At 42.4% G+C, this 24389-nt stretch overlaps 1 protein-coding gene across 1 annotated transcript in view; it reads right to left on the reverse strand.

The window, feature by feature from the left end:
- Window positions 1-24389, reverse strand: part of LOC122550372 (plectin-like) — a 63004-nt gene that overhangs the window by 34395 nt on the left and 4220 nt on the right. The window contains exons 4-9 of the mRNA XM_043691098.1: window positions 23448-23483; window positions 17326-17358; window positions 15470-15487; window positions 10225-10257; window positions 8802-8861; window positions 3600-3701 (exon numbers count right to left, since the gene is read on the reverse strand). Coding sequence (XP_043547033.1) covers window positions 3600-3701; window positions 8802-8861; window positions 10225-10257; window positions 15470-15487; window positions 17326-17358; window positions 23448-23483 — 282 coding nt within the window. The remainder of the gene's footprint in view (window positions 1-3599; window positions 3702-8801; window positions 8862-10224; window positions 10258-15469; window positions 15488-17325; window positions 17359-23447; window positions 23484-24389) is intronic.

Raw genomic sequence — 24389 nt, forward strand, 5'->3', positions numbered from 1 at the left:
TCCCACTCTACAATACTAATCTGATAAAAAATTCTGATTAAGATTTATTTTTTAAAAAATCACATTTCAAACCAGTCTGCTTTGCCGAGTTTCCTCTGTAGATTTTGCTCTGTAGATTTTGCTCTGTGGATGTTCTTCAGGTCAGCACTGATTTTTTTTTAGATTACATTACAGTGTGGAAACAGGCCCTTCGGCCAACAAGTCCACACCGCCCCGCTGAAGCGTAACCCACCCATACACCTACATTTACCCCTTACCTAACACTACGGGCAATTTAGCATGGCCAATTCACCTGACCCGCACATCTTTGGACTGTGGGAGGAAACCGGAGCACCCGGAGGAAACCCATGCCGACACGGGGAAAACGTGCAAACTCCACACAGTCAGTCACCTGAGGCAGGAATTGAACCTGGGTCTCTGGCGCTGTGAGGCAGCAGTGCTAACCACTGTGCCACCGTGCCGCCCACGTTCTGTTGCACAGACTCCCCACAGATGGGTACCTTTCAGAGAGCTCTTTAGCTGGCAGTCTATACATTTGTTGGTTTTGGCAGTTCTCCCCCTAACTGTTCAAAATGTCCAGTTTTATACCCCAAAATATCAGATTGTTTCATTGGTTTTAATATTAGCAAAATAATAATTTCAACGTCGATTGGATTTTGGTATCTTGGGGCGAATGTAAACTAATTGGCCAGATTTGAATTTGTCTTTGTTTCATGGCAACCCATCTGCTGATATTTGTTTTGATCAAGTGTTACATTGTTACTTTGTTCAGGACTCTGTGCTTTGTAAGTCCTTGCTATATTTTCAACTCTCTTAAAGGTACAGTACACCGCTACGCCTTCATAACACTGTCAACTCATCTATCTCATTCAAATGCATTCCAGTAAGGAGCCTTAAGCTTCAACCATTTTACCATTATTACTTAGAATCACAGAGCCAAAGAGTTTTGCAGCACAAAAAGAGGTGTCTCAGCCCATCGTCAAATGCCAGTCATCAAGCATCTATTAATCCTTGTTCCATTTTTCATCACTTGCCTTGGCACCTCAAATGTTCATCCAAATATTTCTGAACAGCTGTGATGATTCCTGCCTCTGCCTCCCTTTCAGACAGAGTTACAGATACTCACCACCCTCTGGGTAAAATGATTCTTCCTTAAATCTTTCTAAACTTCCTATCATTTATCTGATTACTGACCCCTGTACTAAAGGACTCTGGTTCTAATTAAATAAAAAAACATTGTGATTTGTGGGCATCACTGGCTGACCAACAGTTATCATCCGTCCCTAATTGCTCTTGAGAAGGTAATGGTGAGCTACCTTCTTGAATCACTGCAGTCCACCTGCTGTAGGTGCCGTTAGGGAGGGAATTCCAGGATTTTGATCCAGTGACAGTGAAGGAACTGTGATATATTTCCAAGTCAGGATGGTGAGTGGCTTGGAGGGAAACTTGCAGATGGTGGTGTTCCCATGTATCTGCTGCCCTTGTCCTTCTAGATGAAAGTGGTCATGAGTTTTGAAAATACTGTCTGAGGGTCTTTGGTGAATTTCAGCATTGCATCTTGTAGAGTTTCAGTTATGAAGAGAGATTGGACGGACTTGATTTATTTTCCTTGGAGCAGAGGAGACTGAGGGAGGGTCATGATTGAGATGTATCAAATTATGGAGAGCATAGATAGGGTAGACTGGAAGGAAGGAAGCATAAACTGAGTGTAATGGCAGATGGTTTTATGGGGATGTGAGGAATATGTTTTATAGAACATAGAACATTACAGCGCAGTACAGGCCCTTTGGCCCTCAATGATGCGCCAACCTGTCATACCAATCTGAAGCCCATCTAACCTACATGATTCCATGTACGTCCATATGCTTGTCCAATGACAAGTTAAATGTACTTAAATTTGCTGAATCTACTATCATTGCAGGCAAAGCATTCCATACCCTTACTAAAGAAATTACCTCTGACATCTGTCCTATATCTATCACCCCTCAATTTAAAGTTATGCCCCCTTGTGCTCGCCGTCACCATACTTGAAAAAAGGCTCTCCCTATCCACCCTATCAAACCCTCTGATTATCTTATATGTCTCTATTAAGTCACCTCTCAATCTTCTTCTCTCCAACGAAAACCAAAAATCTTACCATTAGCCCGGTACTTTGCATTCCGGTTACTCTGACCAAAGTGAATCACCTCACACTTGTTCGCATTAAACTCCATTTGCCACCTCTCAGTCCAGCTCTGCAGCTTATCTATGTCTCTCTGTAACCTACAAAATCCTTCGTCCCTGTCCAAAGCTCCACCGACCTTAGTGTTGTCTGCAAATTTACTAACCCACCCTTCTACACCCTCCTCCAGGTCATTTATAAAAACAACCAAAGGGTGTTGGTAAGGCTGGAAGCATTTGCAATGCCAAGGCATAAAGATTATGAGCCAAGTGCTGAAAAATGGATTAACAGATTTGATGGGCCAAACAACTTTTTTCTGAGCTGTAGATCTCTATGAATCCAAGACCTTAAGACCACCTGTCGAATTTAATGTAATCTATCTGAGAGATGTGATTTTCCGGAAACACAGTGTTCAGATTTTTCTCCCCTACTTGAAGCATTACAATGTGTGAAGTTCAGACTGCAGCTCATCAACACTGAGCCTATTTCCTTGGCAACCAACACTCTTTGCAGATGTGTTCCCCATGGATCATACAGGCACCACCAGCTTCCTCATACTAAAGTTACAAAACAACACTTGCCCAGCCACCTCTATTCTATTCACTTTGTTAATTTGCATGTTAAATATTTTAAATTAATTTAATTTTGCTCTTCAGTTGTAATGACATCTCTTGATATAAAATCAAAACAGGCACCGGAGAAATACACATCAATAACCTATTTGTTTTCCTGTGAAGTTGCACTTCAATTCTGACAGTAAGAAATAGGTTAAAGGAGCTCTCTGTTATTGGATTTCATCACCTAAGCCAGCACAGCCCTTCTCATGGTGCTCCACTCTCCTCATTCAGAAGCTGCTTTCCCCACTGTCCTACATTGTTTGAGAAGTCGCTGTCCCCATGCTCGCTCCCTCTCTTTATGAAGCTGCTGTCCCCACTCACCTACATTGTTTGAGAAGCTGTTGTCCAAGTGCTCGCTCCCTCTCTTTGTGAAGCTGCTTTCCCCACTGTCCTACATTGTTTGAGAAGCTGTTGTCCAAGTGCTCGCTCCCTCTCTTTATGAAGCTACTGTCTCCACTATCTCACATTGGTTGAGAAGCTTCTATCATCAGTCTCTCTCCTGCTCTCTTTCTTGATTTTTTTATGGAGCTGCTGTCCCTCTCTCCTGCTTTTTATGAAGTACAAGGTTCTCATCTCTCCCACTTTTTTAGGTGCCATACTCTCTCCACGTATTTTTCTCTCTTGCTCTTTGTGATTAGTGGATTGGTAAGAAGATGACCATCTTGCCAGGACAAACTCACCCAATTATTTACTCTTCTCACTATCTCCAGAAGAAGGGAAAGTTCCACCCCATCAAATGTTCAATCTATTCATATAAATAGATGCCTTCCACATATAAAAAATGTGGTGAACAATTCAATTCTTCTTACTGTAAAACATACCTTTAGTTACAGGCTGTGGCTTATAATACCTTTCTGGAGAGAGAAAACTCAAGTTTACATCTTCTGCAAATTCCGTTTTAAAGAATTCTGGTGATAACAAGTCTGTTAACAGAAAGAGAAAGGAATCTGTTAAAGATGTGCCCAATCATCTAATAAATTAACCAATCATCAATAAAAATCTAACAATTTCGATCCAACATGACTAGAATTCACATTGCATGTTACCATCAGCTTTTATTACAATGTTGAATAAATATTTGTTCAACATAACTAACTGGGTATGGCTGAAGATTTACAGTCTGTTGATATCTGGTCATGACAACTTACTCTTCCTGGGAATACATATCATACAATCTTCAACAATTCTATCCAGTCATTTTGCTCTTCTCAGGTGAAGTTCCAAAGTGGGTTCTGAAGAAGAGTCACTGGACCCGAAAGGTTAACTCTGCTTTCTGTCTATAGATGCTGCCAGACCTGTTAGGTTTCTCTAGCAATTTCTGTTTCTGTTCCAAAGTTGGTAACCTTTTCACTATATAAGAGCTTGTATCTTATTGTTCCCATTTTCATTGTTTTTTTCTCAGGGCAACAATGGCAGATACAAGGGAAATAGGCTTCATCTTCATCTGTCAAAATATCACCAGATGATAAATACATCTACTGAAATATGTAAGGAGGAAGAGCAAGTAGCAATTGTAATGTAATACGTTAGGGTAACAATATGTAACAAGATGAGGAATTATTCACTGACTGGCAAGACACTAGGAAGCTCAGAAGAACTTAGGGTTAGAAGGTGATAAGAGGACCATTAAGAAAGAGTATTGGACACTTGCCTTCATCAGCAAGGTGAGGATTGTAAGAGTAGGGAGGTCATACTGGGGATGTAAAGCATTTGGTTAGGCTGAGATGAGTAACCTCATAAGCTTTAAAAAGTACTTGGATGAGCACTTCACCTGATGAAGGAACAGCGCTCCGAAAGCTTGGGATTTCGAATAACCCATTGGACTGTAATCTGGTGTCATACAACTTCTGATTTTATGATATAATTATAAAATGATAAAGTACAGAAGGAGGCCTAGATGTAGTTTAGAGAGTGGACCATTATGGCTACAACAGTTTGTTGAAAGAGTAAACATAAGGTGACATAAGTATTTCTCAGTGCCTCCTTTCAATGTCAGATTAGACTATCCAATTCATTTTTGACAAGGATAATCTATATGGTGACGCAGGACTTTCTCACCTACTTTGAGGAGAGAATCTTGGCCCCTATAGGAAAGGACTGGGACCAATCCTGCGGGGGATGCTGAGACATGCATGCCACACCATCCAAAGAAGCTCCATTCTCCACTGCATTTCAATGTTCATATTAACCCTATTGTCGGGGTAATTTTATCTTTCACCCACTCGTGGGATGTGGGCATCCCTAGATGGCCAACATTTATTGCCATCCCTAATTGCCCTTGAGAAGGTGGTGGTGAGCTGACTTCTTGAACCACTGCTGTTGGTTGACCCACAATACCCTTAGAGATGCAAGATTCCAGGATTTTGACCCAGTGACAGTGAAAGAACATGTTTCCAAGTCAGAATATTTCTGACATGTTTCCAAGTCAGAATGGTGAGTGACTTGGAGAGGCATGAGTGATGTCTCCACCTATCTAGAACAAAGAAGATAGAACATTACAGCGCAGTATAGCCCCTTCAGTCCTCAATGGTGCGCCAACCTGTGGAACCAATCTGAAGCCCATCTATCTGTTGCATTTGTCTTTGTAGATGCAAGTGGTTATAGGGTTGGAAGGCACTATCTAAGGATTTTGGGTGATTTTCTGCAGTGCCTCTGGTAAATGATACACACTTCTGCTCCTGAATGTCAGTGGTGGAGGCAATGTATGCTTTTGGGTGTGGTGCCAATCAAGTGGGCTGCTTGGGTGAGGTAACGCTTTTTGAATGTTTTTGGAGCTGCAACCATCCAAACAGGTGGTGAATATTCCATTTCACTCCTGACTTGTGTCTTGTTGACAGACTTGGGGGAGTTAGGAGGTGAGTTACTTACGGCAGTATTCCTAGCCTCTGATTGGCTCATAGAGTCATAGAGATATACAGCACTTTACAGAAACAGACTCTTCGGTCCAGTGCATCCATCCTACCCAGATATCCTAACCTATTCTTGTCCCATTTTCTAGCACTTGACACTTGGCCCACATCTCTTCCTATTCATAGATCCATCCAGATGTTTTTTAAGACTCTATGACTCTACGACTCTAAATGCTGCAACTGTACCAGCCTCCACTACTTCCTCTGGCAGCTCATTACATAGACGCACCACCCTCTGCATGAAAAAGTTGCCCTTAGGTCTCTTTTATATCTTTCCCCTCTCACCCTAAACTGATCCCTTAGTTCTGGATGTCCCCATCCCACGAAAAAGACCTTGTCTGTTTATCCTATCCATGTCCCTCATGATTTTATAAACCTCCATATGGTCACCCCTCAGCCTCCAATGTTCCAGGGAAAACAGTCCCAGCCTATTCAGCCTCTCCCTATAGCTCAAACCCTTCAACCCTGGCAATATACTTGTAAGTCTTTTTCTGAACCCTTGCAAGTTTCACAACATTGTTCCGATAGCAAGGAGACCAGAATTGCATGCAATAATCCAACAGTGGCCAAACCAATGTACTGTAGCCACTATGTTTATGTGGTGAATCCAGTTGCATTTTAGATCAATGCTAGCCCCTAAAAGTTGATAGTGGGGGATTCAGTGATGGTAACAACATTGAATGTCAAGGGTGGTAGTTAGATTGTCAGGGCGTCTATGACCTCAGCAGAGAAATAACCTGTTCTGGCAAAAGGCATCTCTTCACCCACTGAGAATGACAGTACAAAGGACTCTGGGGAAACATTGCCATAGCTGCCTCCTCCCACCCTCTATCTCAGAAACTGACATCTCAATGGAAAGTCAGGCTTTGAATGTTTGAAGCATAAGCTGATGAAAACCACACTGCAATAACTCCTCAGCTGGTTGAGGAAGAGATTCCATAGGTCACTAGCACTTGAAAGACCATGGAGACCAGATATCTGCTCAGCTTTTGTAGGACATGACCATGCGATCAGCAATCAGGTACACTGTCCACATGCACAGGGAGGAACAACAATGGCAAAAGGCATCTGGGATTCAGCACCCCTTATTGCACAGAGGCTGCAGAATACAGCTACACTGTGCAGACTCAGATGGCCCAAGTATAACATCATGTGGATGCCTCCATTGTCAGGTGGGTAGCTGCCAAGGATAGATAGGCGCAGCCTCCTCTAGATCGACTGGCTACTGCACACAGCTGCTCTCCATCACCCCAGCCACTGGTCCTCAAAAACGAAAGTATGGTGATAGGGGGTACGGGGAGACTGGCTTGCACTCCAGATGCCCTTTTCTTACTAGGAGATAGGGCACTACTAAGGGGCACCCAGCTAGAGGAAAAGTCACATACATGTCATTGAGAAGTCTGATCTCAGGAAACTCCAGAGGTTGCTGAGCCCTCTGGCTCCACCTCTATGCTTTCTCCCTCCGACATTTGGAATTTCAAGACAGAGGGTCACTAGCCTTTGGAAAGAAATCCTTCAACATGTTTGGGCTATCCAGACTCAAACACCTCCTGGAGATACCTGATCAAACCTCAAGGGTTAAAGGGTCCACTGCTGAGCAAACTCCTTCCAACTGTGGAACTTGGGACAACACTAAGATGGAGTGGGAGGGAACTAAGAAAGGAAAAACCTTTTGAGGGCATTTTGATAGTGACGAGGGTTTGAAAGGTGCTGAATACAATGCTCATGGAAGAGGGGAGGAGTGCAGCATGACTATATGTGGCTCAGTGCCAAGCAACAAGGAAACACTTCACAGTCAGCTGTGCAAGTACCTGCTCTGAATCTCTGTTGAGAATTCTCAACATTCAGCTTGTTCAGAAACTTGCCTCGTCAGCAGATGTATAAGAGGTACAGTGAGTTGCTGTGTACAGAATACTGTGTACAGTTCTGGTCGCCACATTACTAAAAGGATGTGGACGCTTTGGAGAGGGTGCAGAGAAGGTTTACGAGGATGTTGCCTGGTACGGAAGGTGCTAGCTATGAAGAGAGGTTGAGTAGGTTAGGTTTATTTTCATTAGAAAAAAGGAGATTGAGGGGGGATCTGATTGAGGTTTATAAAATTATGAAGGGTATAGACAGGATGGATAGAGACAAGCTTTTTCCCAGGGTGAAGGATTCAATAACGAGAGGTCACGCTTTCAAGGTGAGAGGTGGAAAGTTTAGAGGGATACACGCGGCAAGTACTTCACACAGAGGGTGGTGAGCGTTTGGAACGCATTGCCAAAAGAGGTGTTAGAGGCAGGCATGGTAGATTCATTTAAGATGTGTCTGGATAAATGCATGAGTAGGTGGGGAGTAGAGAGATACAAATGCTTAGGAATTGACCAACAGGTTTAGACAGTACATTTGGATCGGCTCAGGCTTGGAGGGCTGAAGGGTCTGTTCCTGGGCTGTAAATTTTCTTTGTTCTTTCTTTGCTCCTGACATTAACGTACACCTTTTCATGCGATTCTGCCTCAAATCCTATCATCAGCCCACACTGTTCAGGTCCCTAAAACATCCCACCAGCTGCCTCTATTGAAGGAAAGGGTAATGCCCTCGGATATGTGCAATCCAAAGATTGTGACTCTGTCTAAGAACTAGAGAGATTGCAGCAAGTGCAGCACACTCGTGGACATCATGGGAAAATAATATGCCTGCAGTCAGACAGCAAACCTTGGCCGATTACACCTAATCCAAATTGAGGCACAGTTTCAAAACTGGAAGTTCACAACAACATAATCGTCTCAGTTTATAGCTGTAAGGGAAATGCTCTCTGATCAAATGATATTGAACAGTCATATATTGCCTTCAAACATCTCACTAGAGATTTTAACCATGTAAGAACAGGTGGTTCATTTAGACTGCTGAAGAAATTTGCAGCCCATCAAAATTGCTAGATATGATCTGCTCCTTCCATAAAAACACAATGGGCAAAGTGAAGACTCATGGTAACATGCTGAAACTTTAACACTGTATATTTACAATACCAGTTTTGGAATAGCGACAGGATATATTGGCTATTCACCACATAAAGTGTAGTTTATAAGATCACTTGGTTTATTCAGATTATTCCTGATTTATATTCACACTTACATTCAGGCTCATTTTCATCAACAATGTCTACAGCTTGTCTATATGCTTCCTTCTTTAGTGCTGTTGTTAGTGGAAAACAGAAAATAGAAGTTCTTATTTCAAAAAGAATCAAAATATTTGAAGCTTTGTATCACACAATGAAAACAACATGGAACAAGTTAAAAGTTTCTACAGCAGAAGAGGACTTTTTTTAATTTTAATTTAATAAAAATGTTATTCTTTAAATAAGGCCAAAGTTGCATTCCTGAGCTGTGCACTTTTAAATAAACCTGTTAACTAAAACCAGGTAGCATGTGATTTTCAATTTAGTAGAGGCTAATGAGGTTTTGTTTGTTGTCAGGGTACCAAGTGAGAGCCCCATGTCACCTCATGTCTTTAACATATTCATTCAGGGGATGAGGGTGTCACTGGCTAGGCCAGCATTTATTGCCCAGAAGGCAGGTAAGATTCAACCACATTGCTGTGGGTCTGGAGTCACATGGAGGCCAGAACAGGTAAGGATGAAAGTTTCCTTCCCTAAAGGATATAAGGGAACCAAATGGATTTGTCTGACAATTGACAATAGATTCATGGCCATCATTCAACTCTTCATTCCAGTTGGGAGAAAGTGAGGACTGCAGACGCTGGAGATTAGAGTAGAGAGTATGGTGCTGGAAAAGCACAGCAGGTCAAACAGCAGGAGAATTAACAGAATGAGGCCTCATTCCTGAGGAAGGGCCTATGCCTGAAACATTGACTCTCCTGCTCCTCGGACGCTGCCTGACCTGCTGTGCTTTTCCAGCACCACACTCTCCACTCTTCATTCCAGATGTCTATTGAATTCAAATTCTACCATCTGCCATGGCAGGATTCAAACCCAGGTCATTACCTGGGTATCTGGGTTAACAGTCCAGTGATAATACCTTTAGGCTGTCACCTTCCCTTTGGGTTGGCTTAACGCATTGGATGCTACTCAGGGACTAGAAAGGGCAGTAACAGATCTTCCACTATGAGAAAGCTCCCATAGGTCAGAGATCCTATCCATTGAGAGCTGCTGGTTAATCAGAAGTTAATCAACCATGGTGATCAACACTTCCACCAGAGAGATGATGGCTGTATGTGTTATTACACCACCTTAGCTCTCAAACCAAGGGTGGATCCATGCCAAAGGTGATGTGAATGGGAGATAAGGTTACAAGGTGATTGTCATGAGAGCTAGAACAAAGGATGATTCTCAGCATGAGATGTAATAAAACTGGTCATCGGAGAGAGCATAAAACTATACCCTCTTTTCTGACATCAGTCCTCAAACGCAAATAGCTTATGTCCTGACAGAATCAACCAAGGAGAAGGAGCATACCTTTGATTTCTCAAATATTTACTATCTGCATAATGCTCATGCCAACCAACAAAGCATTTTTCAATTTCTGGTTCAAAAGTTTACCTTGTTCGAATCCATAGTCCCAGGCTAGATTTCCTAGAAACAATACAAAAGTTTAACACTCAGAGATATATGTACTTATTAATGAAATTCAAATTTGCTCTGACAATGCAAGTGAATAATACTGAAGAAATAGATACTGATGACATATTGTAGGATCTAACTATATTGAAATGTGGCCATCTCTCCCCACGAGTAACAAAAAGAGATGTTCTTCTAAAACGAATGAAAACAAAATACTTTCTACCACAATCACAAGCTTATGATCTGCTAGGTATATTGTCACAAAGCTGGTCCTTTTACAAGGTCATGTTGTCCTTGATGTTTTTCAGAGAGGTTCGAAATGACCCAGGGTTCCATCATTAGATTAGATTACTTACAGTGTGGAAACAGGCCCTTCGGCCCAACAAGTCCATACTGACCCGCCGAAGTGCAACCCACCCAGACCCATTCCCCTACATTTATCCCTTCACCTAACACTACGGGCAATTTAGCATGGCCAATTCACCTAACCTGCACATTTTTGGACTGTGGGAGGAAACTGGAGCACCCGGAGGAAACCCACGCAGACACAGGGAGAATGTACAAATTCCACACAGTCAGTCGCCTGAGGCGGGAATTGAACCCGGGTCTCTGGCACTGTGAGGCAACAGTGCTAACCACTGTGCCACCGCGCTGCCCAATGTCTGATATTGGAATGGTTCTCTGGGGCCCTTTTATTTATACCTAACAGGTAATGTTTCAGGCAGAAAGTTTTCAAGTCTTTTAAAAAAAACTGGTATGATCAAGGGGGTGTGGCCAACTCTCTAGCTGGGCAGGACAGTTCAGCTCAGGGATTTGTTAAGTCAGAGTCACAGTTGAAACTCTCCAACTCCTTCTGCCCTTCTGATTTTGTAACCTGTAAGCTTTTTGTGTCATTTTTACTCTTTGTGCTAAGGGATCTGTTTATTGGGATTGTTGCGAGTATTTTGGAAAAGCATCATTAAGGCTGTTCTAGTCCTATCATTTGGATAGGATAAGTTATTTAAGTATTCTATTTTCGGTTCGGTGTGTTTCATTCCGTAATTCTGTAAACACGTTTTTTTTGTTTAAAATTCAGCAGTCTGACCAGCTAATTCACTCTGGAAATATCCACTATACACTTCCCTGAAACAAATAGCAAAGCTATGGTCTGGGCTACCTGTTTAAAAGTGTTTTGAGGGGTCGGGCCTTGTCCATAACAATCTGAGGATGCAATTACTAGCTTGTGTTTGGATAGAATCCATGCAGTGGTCAATCAGATATTTCTTCAGCAATAAATGCCAAACTTATATTTGTCTTGCTTATTACCTACTGTACCTGCATACTAATTTACTGCAGTTCATGCACAAAGACACCCAGATCCCTCTGCGCTGAAGCACTCTGAAGTTTCCCTTCATTTACATAATATGTAGTCTTCCGAATCTTTCAACCAAAACAGACAACCTCACACTTATCCACATCAAATTCCATCTGCCAAAGTTTGGTCCATTCACCTAATCTATTTGTATCCACTTGTTAATTTCTTATTTCTTCATTGCAATTGACTTTCCTACTTATTTTAGTGTCATCTGCAAATTTGCCTATATTTCTTTCTATCCCTGCATCCAAATTATTAATATAGATTGTAAACAGTTGGGGCCCAAGAATCAAATCCTGTGACACCACACCAGATGCATCTTGCCAATTATTTATCTCAACTCTCTGCTTTGTTGGTTAGTCAATCTCTATCCAAACTAATAAATTAATCCTAACCCCATGTGATCTTCCCTTATGTAATAACCTTTTGTGCAGCACCTTATCAAATGTCTCTAGAAGTTCAGATATGCTACAGACCAGTTAGTATAACTTCCATTATTGGGAAAATGTTAAAATCCATTATTAACGAATTAATAGCAGGATATTCCGAAAGTCAAATTCAATGCATCAGAATCAGTATTGTTTAATGAAGGATAAATTATGTTTGAATAACTTGTTATAGTTCTTTGATGATTTAATAATCAAGTTGGATAATTGAATCCTGTGGTTTCCCACTTTCTGACTTTAATTCTCTTGTTTCAAATTGTAAGCTGCTTTCTTGTAAAGGGAACTAAATTTGACTGGAGAAAGACTGCAGAACCTATAGCACATAGTAATTTGAGAATTCTCATTCACAAATCACAAAAATACTATCATATGAATTCAACTGGTAATGGCAAATGGAATGTTGGCCTTTTGTCAAAATAAATGGAGTATAAAAATAGGGAATTCTCAAAGACAGGAAATCCCCCTGAGAGGATATCAGTTTATTTAAGATGTTACCTATCCAGCTTCTGCAGATGATAGCTACCCAGAACTGATCCCAAACATTTCAGTGATCTGATACTCTCTCGCCTACACTACTTCACCAGCCACATAATCAATTGACTGATTCTCCTGTTCCTATGGTCACTTGCAAATGGCACTGGAAGCAATTCTGAAGTTATTGCTGTGGAGGTCCTACATTGTATTTACTTCTCTTAATCTCTGAAGTCTAACATTTTTTTAAGTACCTCTGTGAATAATGACTTCTGGCTGACTCCCTAACCTAAGAGGATGTCTTGTAGCTGTTGTATGATTTCCTGTTACATGCTGCAGAAATGCCTCCCTTATCCTCTCACTATAGAATCCTATATCACTTGTATTTTTCCACTCTTCATTTTTTTCCTTTTCTCAATGTTTATAAAACAGTGTCAGTGGAGACTGGCTAAGGAGCAGTTGTTGCAAATGATGCACACATTTATTCCTCTGAGACAGGTAAGAAGGTGTAAGATTAAGGACCTTTGGATGATGAGAATAGAGGAGCTTCTCATCAAAAGGAAGAAGGCAGCTTACGTAAGGTGAAGGAAGCAAGGATCTAGTGCAGCTTTAGATGGTTACAGGCTTGCTAGAAAGGAGCTCAGAAATGGACTGAGGACAGCCAGGAGGGGACACGAAAAAGGCTTGTCAAATAGGATTAGGGGGAACCCAAAGGCATTTTACTCATACATGAGGAATAAGAGAATGATCAGGGAGAAGGTAGGACTGATCAAGGATAGTGTAGGGAACTTGTGCGTGGTGTCTGAGCAGATAGGGGAAGCCCTAAATAAGTAATTTGCTTCCTTTTTCTCGAAGGAAAGGGACATTGTGGTGAATGAGAACTTTGAGGAGCTGGGATATAGGCTTGACCAGATCAAGTTTGATGAAGTTAATGTTAAGGAAATTTTGGAAAACATTAAGATTGATAAGTTCGCAGGGCCAGACCAGATTTATCCCAGGCTGGTCCGGGAAGTGAGAAAGCAGGTTGCTAAGCCGCTGGTGAAGACCTTTGCCTCCTCACTCTCCACGGGTGTCGTACCGGAGGAATAGAAGGAGGCAAATGTTGTTCCTCTTTTCAAGAGGGTAATAGGGAAATCCCTGGCAATTACAGACCAGTCAGTCTTACGTCTGTGGTCAGCAAAGTTTTGGAAAGAATTCTGAGGGACAGGATCTATGACTATTTGGCAAAGCATAGTGCGATTAAAGGCAGTCAGCATGGCTTTGTGAGAGGCAGGTCATGCCTCACAAATCATAATAAGTTCTTTGAGGAGGTGACAAGACAGGTCGACGAAGATTAAGCAGTGAATGTGGTGTATGTGGACTTTAGTAAGGCATTTGATAAGGTTCGCCATGGTCAGCTCATTCGGGAGATTTGGCTATCTGGATTCAGAATTGGTTGGCTGACAGATGGCAGAGAGTGGTTGTAGATGAAAAGTATTCTGCCTGGAGGTCAGTGTTGAGTGGGGTCCTGCAGGGCTCTGTTCCTGGGCCTCTGCACTTTGTAGTTTTCATAAATGACTTGGATGAGGAGGTTGAGGGGTGGGTTAGTAAATTTGCAGATGACACAAAGGTTGGAGGTGTCGCCGATAGTATAAAGGGCTACTGCAGGCTGCAGCACGACATAGACAGGATGCAGAGCTGGGCTCAGAAATGGCAATGGAGTTCAACCTGGATAAATGCGAAGTGATGCATTTTGGAAGGTCGAACTCGAATGCTGAATATAGGATTAAAGACAGGATTCTTGGCAGTGTGGAGGAACAAGAGGGATCTGGGTGTGCAAATACATAGGTCCCTCAAAGTTGCCACCCAAGTGGATTGGGTTGTTAAGAAAGCATATGGTGTTTTGGCTTTCATTAAGAGGGGTATCGAGTTAAAGAGCTGCGAGGTTTTGCTGCAACTCTACAAGTCCCTGGTGAGACCGGACTTGGAATATTGCGTCCAGTTCTGGTCGCCCTACTATAGGAAAGATACAGAGGCTTTGGAGAGGGTGCAAAGAAGGTTTACCAGGATGCTGTCTGAACTGGAGGGCTTGCCTTATGAAGAAAGGCTGAAAAAGTTCGGACTTTTCTCTCTGGAGAGAAGGAGGAAGAGAGGAGACCTGATCGAGGTATACAAGATAATGAGAGGAATAGATACAGTCAATAGCCAGATAGAGTCAATAGTCAGAGACTGATATCCTGTCAGGGAGACTTCCTGTTTTTGAGAATTCCCTGGTTTATAGTAATAGAGATGAAATCCCATAGCACTGAGGCAAACCTTTTAAAAAGCAAGCTTGCACCATCAGTACCTTAACGTGCATCTCCAAACTAGGAGCGGCTGGCCCACCCCCCTGGAAATTTCCTTCTCAGATGGGCATGCTCATCCAAGAATTTTTCAACTCCTCTGACCTAGCATCCAGAATGAAAATCCACCTAATAGAAACCAAACTTCCATTCATTCTGCAAAATAGCAGCTTGGATTTTCTAAATCAGTGAGCACTCAGTATCTTTAACAGTGGATGGGTTTTGTGATTCAGTTCTTTCTGTTGTTATTTCTATCCTCATTTATTCTGGTGCTATGCATAATTTCTCATAAAGTATATCAGGCTTATTGGAGCCAGTGGCTGATGGATTATAATTAATAATAAGTGGTAGAAAATCCTGGAAGAACTAGCTGGCCAGACTGAACAATGAAATTGCCTCACCATCACATTTTTTGCTCTAAGCTAATGTTATGTTATCACTTGAACTGTGGAAAATTGATTTTTTTGATGTGCAAGTGACCCAGTTTACAGGTTCTTCAACCATGGTAATACAGGCTGAGAAACTGAACAAGTAACTTCCCTATACATGGCGTTCCCATCACAATTTGATAAACTGGACCTCTTTAACTACTTGTTTATGTTATGCTAAATCAATACCAAATTTGATCATACCTTCATGTTCATCATCTCCTGTATATAAAAACAAAGAACAGTAAATGTAATTAACTTAATTAAAATTTTACTGTGAATAAAACCTAACAACTATCAAATCTACAGAGCAAATACTGTGAACATTGGGCTATATAAAGTACTAAAGGACAGATCTCAGATACATTCAGCAGGAAAGATCTATTCTGCCTTTGAGACTCATGAAGGCCTCAGAGATTGATGAGTAATACAATGCATCTGTGCATGCTGAGAGCTATTTCAAATGAAGAACGGAGGGAACTTTATCTCTCTAGATGGCCATAATTTTCAACAGGACCATCACTTTGTCCTTGTGGCTTTGGTCTCCATTGACAGAATCCTGGTTCACATTTGAAACCTTTGGTGGCTTATATGACCATCAGCCTTTGCTGGCATCACTATTTTGTTTTGGTGCATAGCAAATGCACCCTGCACTAGAAAGAGTTGCCTCCTGCCTCTCCAGGCTTTGTTACAATGCATCAGTGTACTTTGTGCAGTGAATCGAGCCAGATGTTCTTGGCTTCTCTATTAGGAGCAGACCCAAGCCAGCTCACTTCCCCTCTTCTAAAAGGGATAGTAAAACTTGCAGAATACCCAGTTGTCATTTATTTGCTGTCAAAGGCAATATTCTAAGCCCTAACTCTATGAAATTTTACGAGAGATACCTGAAATATCAAACAGGTATTTAACTTATCTATAATCAGTTTATGCGGCTGGGATTTCATGGCTTTTGCTTTAAGTGTAGGGAGTAGGCATTTTAATGGCAACTAACTCCACATCAATATTGCGAAGAAAGGCAGTCAGATTAAGCATCAATCACTTATGTCTCGATAGGCCAAGGAGCCTGTCTATCATGTACCATGTCAGTGAACTCCCACCCAGTCTGAAACTTCTGCCTAATTAGGGACCAGTAGCTATTGGGAGCTGGAGAGAGTTTCTGGAGGCCCAAGTTATGCAGTGTGAAGGTGAGCCACTAGCAAGAGGTTAAAGGCTTTTTTCAGGGAGGAATTGCAGGGTTGCATCAAGAGTCTAGGCTTAGCTTGCAATTTAAGTGTTAACTGCAGGTCACCTGGAGACACTAAAGAAACTGATATGTTTAGCACACAAACTCAGATTAGCAATAATTTTCCTGGAGAGATCATTTCCCCAAGTGTGCACTTTCATTGAAGGTGTGAAGTGCACTGACAGTTTGACTCAGGGACAGAGGGCTCACTGATGGATAACATGGCTCCAGTTGGAAAAAGGGATGATCTATACCCATGGGGGTGGGGGAAAATGGCCAACGAGGCAACTAATCCAGCAGATGTGGGAGCAGATTACCAAGGAGGTCATAGGCCTGGAGTATTACCTCCAATTGCTACCAAAAGCTGTTGTTTTGAAGCAAATTATCATACAAGATCTTTGGATGGATGAGTGTTTCATTGAAGTGTCATGGCAGCTGCTGATGAAGAATTTTTACTTGCATGCTTATTCTGCCATGAGTTGCACATAGATTCAATATTGAGGGAACAAAGTATGTTCCTCTTCTTGAATACCTGTAAGTTTAAATTAGGGGCTTACATGATCACACATCTGCGTTCAAAGGCTCCCTAGGCCATGGGGAATCTTGCAATCCTGCTGAACCTCAAAGCTGTCTGCTTTTGGTCTTCTCTAGCTTTATCCAGCAGGTAAAACCAGTAAAACTTGTGAATAAGATATACTGGTCCAGATCATTTTATACCTTCAAAAGGAACTCCACTATGACCCAGTAAGTCGGTTTCCAAATGTGGATATTTATTGGATTTTTAATATGGAACCTCTTTTGTTTCTCTTTTTGACAATTTCCTCTTTCTGAAACTTACTTGCTTTTTCCAGAATGCCTTGTTTTAACGCCTCTGTTAACAAAAAACATAAAAATCATCAGCTTCAGATATATCAATAACATTTCACTTCTTTGTGTTCACATTAAAACCAACTGATTTCACTTCATGCTGGTTATACTCTTCAATCAGAACACTCACAGTCCATTCTGCTGTCATGTCTCTATTCCCTTTTACATCCCTCCTTTGCAAAGGCTTATTCACACACCTTATGCTACAAAGTTGCCTGCTGTAAATTTAATAATTCCAGATTTTACAACTAGAATCAAAACTTGTGAAAACTTGGCTGTGGCATGAATTGAGCAATAGGACTCTTAATTCTTCAGTATTCTCCTGTAGAAGCAGTGCTTCACTCATGATTACAGTTCCCACACAGTATTCAACTTTAACGCACATGGAATTTGATCATCTCACACTTTTTGCCCATGTAAATCTCACGTGGATATTTCTACCTGAGACTCTGTGTTGTGATGGGGTAAAGTCCTACATGGTAATGAGCTGAAAATGTGTTGCTGGAAAAGCGCAGCAGGTCAGGCAGCATCCAGGGAACAGGAGAATCGACGTTTCGGGCATAAGCCCTTCTTCAGGAGGTAAAACCAGTCCTACATGGTAATGTAAACATATTTGTGAAATAGGTAAAAACAAGGACTGCAGATGCTGGAGACCAGAGTCTAGATTAGAGTGGTGCTGGAAATGCACAGCAGAGCAGGCAGCATCCGAGGAGCAGGAAAATCGACATTTCGGGCAAAAGCCCTTTTTCATCAGGCTGGAAGGTTGGAGCTGGGGTGAGGTGGGGGAAGGGGAAATGAAGAAACTGGTGAAATCCACATTGATGCCATGGGGTTGAAGTGTTTCAAGGCGGAAGATGAGGCATTCTTCCTCCAGGCGTTGAGTGGTGAGGGAGCGGCAGTGGAGGAGGCCCAGGACCTCCATGTCCTTGGCAGAGTGGGAGGGGGAGTTGAAATGTTGGGCCACAGGGCAGTGGAGTTGATTGGTGCGGGTGTCCCGGAGATGTTCCCTAAAGCGCTCTGCTCGGAGGCAAAGGGGTAGCCATGGGCACCCGTATGGGTCCCAGCTATGCCTGTCTCTTTGTTGGCTACGTAGAACAGTCCATCTTCCATAGTCCAGATCAAAGTGATAGTAATGGGCACCCGTATGGGCCCCAGCTATGCCTGTCTCTTTGTTGGCTACGTAGAACAGTCCATCTTTCATAGTTACACCGGCACCACTCCCCACCTCTTCCTCCGCAACATTGATGACTGCATTGGCGCCACCTCGTGCTCCCGCGAGGAGGTTGAGCAATTTATCAACGTCACCAACACATTCCACCCTGACCTTAAATTCACCTGGACCATCTCTGACACCTCCCTCCCCTTCCTGGACCTCTCCATTTCCATTAATGACGACCAACTTGACACTGACATTTTTTGCAAACCCACCGACTCCCACAGCTACCTGGATTATACCTTTTGCCACCCTACCTCCTGCAAAAATGCCATTCCGTATTCCCAATTCCTCCACCTCCACCATATCTGCTCCCAGGAGGACCAGTTCCACCCCAGTACACACCAGATGGCCTCCTTCTTTAGAGACCACAATTTCCCTTCCCACATGGTTAAAGATGCCCTCCAACGCATCGTGTCCACAACCCACACCTCCGCCCTCAGACCCCACCCCTCTAACCGTAACAAGAACAGAACCCCCCTGGTGCTCACCTTCCACCCTACCAACTTTCGCATAAACCACATCATCCAATGACATTTCCGGCACTTCAAAATGGTCTCCCCCACCAGGGATATATTTCCATCTCCACCCCTTTCCGCTTTCCGCAACGACCATACCCTCCGTGACTACCTGGTCAGATCCATGCCCCCCAACAACCACCCTCCCTTCCTGGCACCCTCCCCTGCCACTGCAGGAATTGCAAAACCTGCACCCAATACTTCCTCCCTCACCTCCATCCAAGGCCAGAAAGAGCCTTCCACATCCATCAAAGTTTTACCTGCACATCCACCAATATCAGTTATTGTATCCATTGCTCCCGATGCGATCTCCTCTACATTGGGGAGACTGGACGCCTCCTAGCAGAGCACTTTAGGGAACATCTCCGGGACACCCGCACCAATCAACCACACCGCCCTGTGGCCCAACATTTCAACTCCCCCTCCCACTCTGCCAAGGACATGCAAGTCCTGGGCCTCCTTCACCACCGGTCCCTAACCACCCACGCCTGGAGGAAGAACGCCTTATCTTCCGCCTCGGAACACTTCAACCCCATGGCATCAATGTGGATTTCACCAGTTTCCTCATTTCTCCTTACCCCACCTCACCTCCAACCTTCCAGCTCAGCACCATCCCCATGACCTGTCCTACCTGCCTATCTTCCTTTCTACCTATCCAGTCCACCCTCCTCTCTAACCTATCACCTTCATCCCCACCCCCATTCATCTATTGTAGTCCTTGTTACATTCCCTCACCTTCCTCTCTAACCTATCACCTCCACCCCACCCCCATTCACCTTTTGTACTCTCTGCTACTTTCTCTCCACCCCCACCCCCTCTCATTTATCTCTCCAATCTGCAGGCACCCTGCCTCTTTTCCTGATGAAGGGCTTTTGCCCGAAACGTCGATTTTCCTGCTCCTCAGATGCTGCCTGACATGCTGTGCTTTTCCAAAACCACTTTCTCTCATCTATATTTGTGAAATAGCTAAGTTAACCGTAAATTGATGGACTTAAATCAGTGGAAATTTAGGAGCAACGTGCCATATAAATAAATAGCCTACTTATTATGGAAATGTTCTCCACACTCTACAATATCTCGCCTACTAATTACACTCTGAATTCAATGACTGTCTCCACTTCCACCAAGTGGAAAGACACAACTCCATTTGCTCCCCAAAAGAAATGCATTTTTTTTATCATCACCCCTGAGTTGTTATTCGAAATCTTAAATCAGTGACCCCTCGTCCTTGTACCAGCACCTTATAGAAAGTTGTCAAAATGTCAACTTCTATTAGCTCTCCCCTCAATCTCCTTTTGGCCCAAGTTTGTATATAAAATCCTCATCACTGTAAAGATTTTGGTAAATCATCTTTTCCATATTTCCCAGAGCATGGTGAGTAGAACTGAATGCAAGTTCTAGTTGTGGCCTAATCAACCTTTATGATTCTTCACAACTTATCCTACTTTTGTAATCAGGCCTCTTATTTATGAAGACCAAGATCACTATTTGTTAACTACTGCCTTGATATGTTCTGCCACTTTCAAAGAACCTTTAGTTCTCACCGTAACTGCACACTCTTTAGAATTGCACCATAAAATCTACATTGCCTCCCCAAATCCACTTTGTCAAAGTGTTTCACCTAAAACCTTTTCTTGTATTAAAATCTATTTCCCACTTGTCTGCCAATTCTGCTGGCCGATGGCCTGTTGAAGTTGACATGGATGGGTTTACCTATCTGCTGGTTTGACAAAGACCAATTTTACACCAACTAACTTCCATATTATTCCACAGATGTAAAGAGATATCCAGTTCCACATCCAGGTGCAAACAGATTATTCCTGCCTAGGATCATAGTCAAGTCAGTCCTTTACATTTGCTCTATCAGTGTCCTTTATTGAAAGGATTGCATGATAACACTTCGATGCAGGAATACTGATTGAGTTGTTCACCTTCTTGCAGCCAACTGAAGCAGACGTATGGGCCAGCCTGAGATCAGATGAATCAGTTCAATACAAGAGCTGATTTCCCTGTCTGCCAAACAGATCATATGTTGCCGTTTATTTATAGAATTATAGAGTCAAAGAGTCCTATAGAACTGAGACAGGCCCTTTGGCTCAAACTGGTCCATGCCAACCAAAATGTCCATCCATGCAAACCACATTTCCCTGAATTTACCCCATATCCTACTAACCCTTTCTATCCACGTATTTGTCCAAATGCTTTTTAAACGTTATTAGTGTACCCACTGGCAGCTTATTCTATGTGTGTACCTCATACTGTGTAAAAATGTTACCCCTCAGGTTCTTATCAGGTTAACCTTAAACTGATACCATCTAGTCTCTGATTCCCCAACCCTGGGAAAAAAGATTGAGTGCATTCACTCTATCCATGCCTCTTATGATCTTATACACTTCCATAAGATCCCATTCAGTCTCCATTGCTCAATAGAAAAAAGTCCTAGCCTGTCCAACCTCTCCCTCTTCATTGAGTCCTGGCAACATCCTTGAAAATTTCTTCTGTACTCTTTCCAGTTTAATAATATCTTTTCTAAAGCAAGGTGACCAAAGCTGAACACAATACTCCAAGTGCAGCCTCACCAACGTCCTGTACAACAGCAATATAACTTCCCAACTTCTATACTCAATGCTATGATAAATCTTACTGAATTCTTTGAGAAGGTCAACAAACAGGTGGATGAGGGCTAAGCTGTTGATGTAGTGTATTTAGATTTCAGTAAGGCATTTGACAAGATTCCCCACAGTAGGCTACAGCAGAAAATACACAGGTACGGGATTTAGGCTGATTTGGTGGCTTGCGTCAGAAATTGGCTAGCTGAAAGAAGACAAAGTGTGGTGGTTGATGGGAAATGTTCATCCTGGAGTTCAGTTACTAGTGGTACACCGCAAATATCTGTTTTGAGTCCACTGCTCGTTGTCATTTTTATAAGTGACCGGGATGCGGGCATAGAAGGATGAGTTAGTAAATTTGCAGATGACACTAAGGTCAATGGAGTTGTGGATAATGTCAAAGGATGTTGCAGGTTACAGAGGGACATAGATAAACTACAGAGTTAGGCGGAGAGTGACAAATGGAGTTTAATGCGGAAAACTGCAAGGTGATTCACTTTGGAAGGAACAACAGGAACACAGAGTATGGGGCTAATGGTAAGATTCTTGGTAGTGTGGTTGAGCAGAGACATCTTTGTATCCATGTACATAAATCCCTGAACGTTGCCACCCAGGTTGATAAGGTTGTTAAGAAGGCATATGGTGTGTTACCTGTTATTGGTAGAGGGATTGAGTTTTGGGGCCATGAGGTCATGTTGCAGCTGTTCAAACTCTGGTGTGGCCACACTTGGAGTATTTCATACAGTTCTGGTCAATGCATTATAGGAAGGATGTGGAAGCTTTGGAAAGTGTGCAGAAGAGATTTACCTAGATGTTGCCTGGTATGGAGGAAGGTCTTATGAGGAAAGGCTGAGGGACTTGAGGCTGTTTTTGTTACAGAGAAGAAGGTTGAGTTGTGACTTAATAGAGACATATGAGATGATAAGAGGATTAGGTAGGGTAGACAGTGAGAGCCTTTTTCCTTGGATGGTGATGGCTAGTACAAGGGGAGAAAGCTTTAAATTGAAGGGTGATACTTATAGGACAGATGTCAGAGGTAGTTTCTTTATTCAGAGAGTAGTAGAAGCGTGGAACGCCCTGCCTGCAGCAGTAGTCATTTCGCCAACTTTAAGGGCATTTAAATGTTCAGTTGATAAACATATGAAACAAAATTGAATTATGTAGGTTAGATGGCTTAATATTGGTTTCACAGGTTGGTGTAACATCGAGAGCCGAAGGGCCTGACTGCAATGTAATGTTCTATGTTCTATGACCGATGAAGGCCAGTGTGCCAAAAGCCTCTTCACTGCCTGTCTCCCTGTGACTCCACTTTCAGAGAACCGAGCACCTGAACTCCAAAGTCCCTTTGCTCCACTACACTCTTTAAGGCCCTACTATTCACCATGAAACTCCTACCTTGATTTGACTTTCCAAAATGCAAGACCTCACACTTATCTATATTAAACTCCATCTTATCTATATTAATCTCCATCATTATACTTAACATTCATCATTTTCATCGGGGTCAGTTTAGCAACAGGACAGCTCACTGGTCATGAAATGTGATGCTAATAGTGTGGGATCTAATTCCCACATCGGTTGAGGTTCTTATGAATCACGTTACTTCTCAATCTCCTGAGGGTCTGATGAATGATGACCCTCAGAGGAAACCGTTACTAATTGCTTCTCTCTCTCTAATGAGAGACAGCAGCCCTGTAGTGACTTTACCTTAACTTTCATCAGAACCAATACTTCTGAAGGGATTCTTACTTACCAATGGTTTTGCTTCTGTCCTCGCTTGCAAGTTTTTCTGTTGACAAAATATCTCAGTTTAGGTCTTTCACAGCTAAATATTGACTGGCACAAGTTTAATACTGTTGAATAAGTCATTGTATAGTAATACCATAACAGAAATCTCTTCTTATGTATAATCCTGTGGGTAAATAGACTGCTGGCAGCTGCTTCCTAATAGCCCCATAAAGGAAGAAACTTTGCAAAACACCTGTTAGTCTAGCAATGACTCCACAGTAAAGAAATGTTGTTTATCAACTCCAGAGATTCAGTGGTGAGGGGGAGATATTCTTTGGCAAATGAAAAAATGGAAGTTTTTTTTTAAAATGGTGACATTATCAGTTTCCCTAATTATTTTGTCAATATTGTTGCAATCTGTATCCTTTGGTTACTAATCATGCTACAAGTGAAAACTGTTACTATCAACTTGGTTAAAACATTTTCTAGTGATGAATTCCTGTTAAATATGCTTTAAATCTTCTTTCCTCCATGAAAAGTAAATCCTAGCCAACTTTAGCAATATATTTTCTAATTAACCTGATAATGGATAAGAGATCTCTGGAGCAGGTGGAATTTGAACCCAGGACTCCTGGCCTAGAGAAAGGAACACTACCACCGTGCTACCAATGTCCCTAGCCATCCACAGGAAGGCCACCTTCGAGGACTGTTAACACCTGGCACATAATTTTAAATCCTTTTACTTAGTGGTGTGATCCACAAAGCATGGAGGCCTCACTTGGAATTCTAACAGTAAGCCATCATAGAGGCATAGAATCATACATTGTGGGAACAGACCCTTTGGTCCAATCAGTTCATGCCAAACATAATCTCAAACTAAACCACTCCCACCTGCCTGCCCCGGCCCATATCCCTCCAAACCCTTCCTATTCATGTACTTCTCCAAATTCTTTTAAATGTTGTAATT

This window comes from Chiloscyllium plagiosum, chromosome 5 (assembly GCF_004010195.1).
Source record: "Chiloscyllium plagiosum isolate BGI_BamShark_2017 chromosome 5, ASM401019v2, whole genome shotgun sequence".
In the NCBI taxonomy this organism is placed as follows: domain Eukaryota; kingdom Metazoa; phylum Chordata; class Chondrichthyes; order Orectolobiformes; family Hemiscylliidae; genus Chiloscyllium; species Chiloscyllium plagiosum.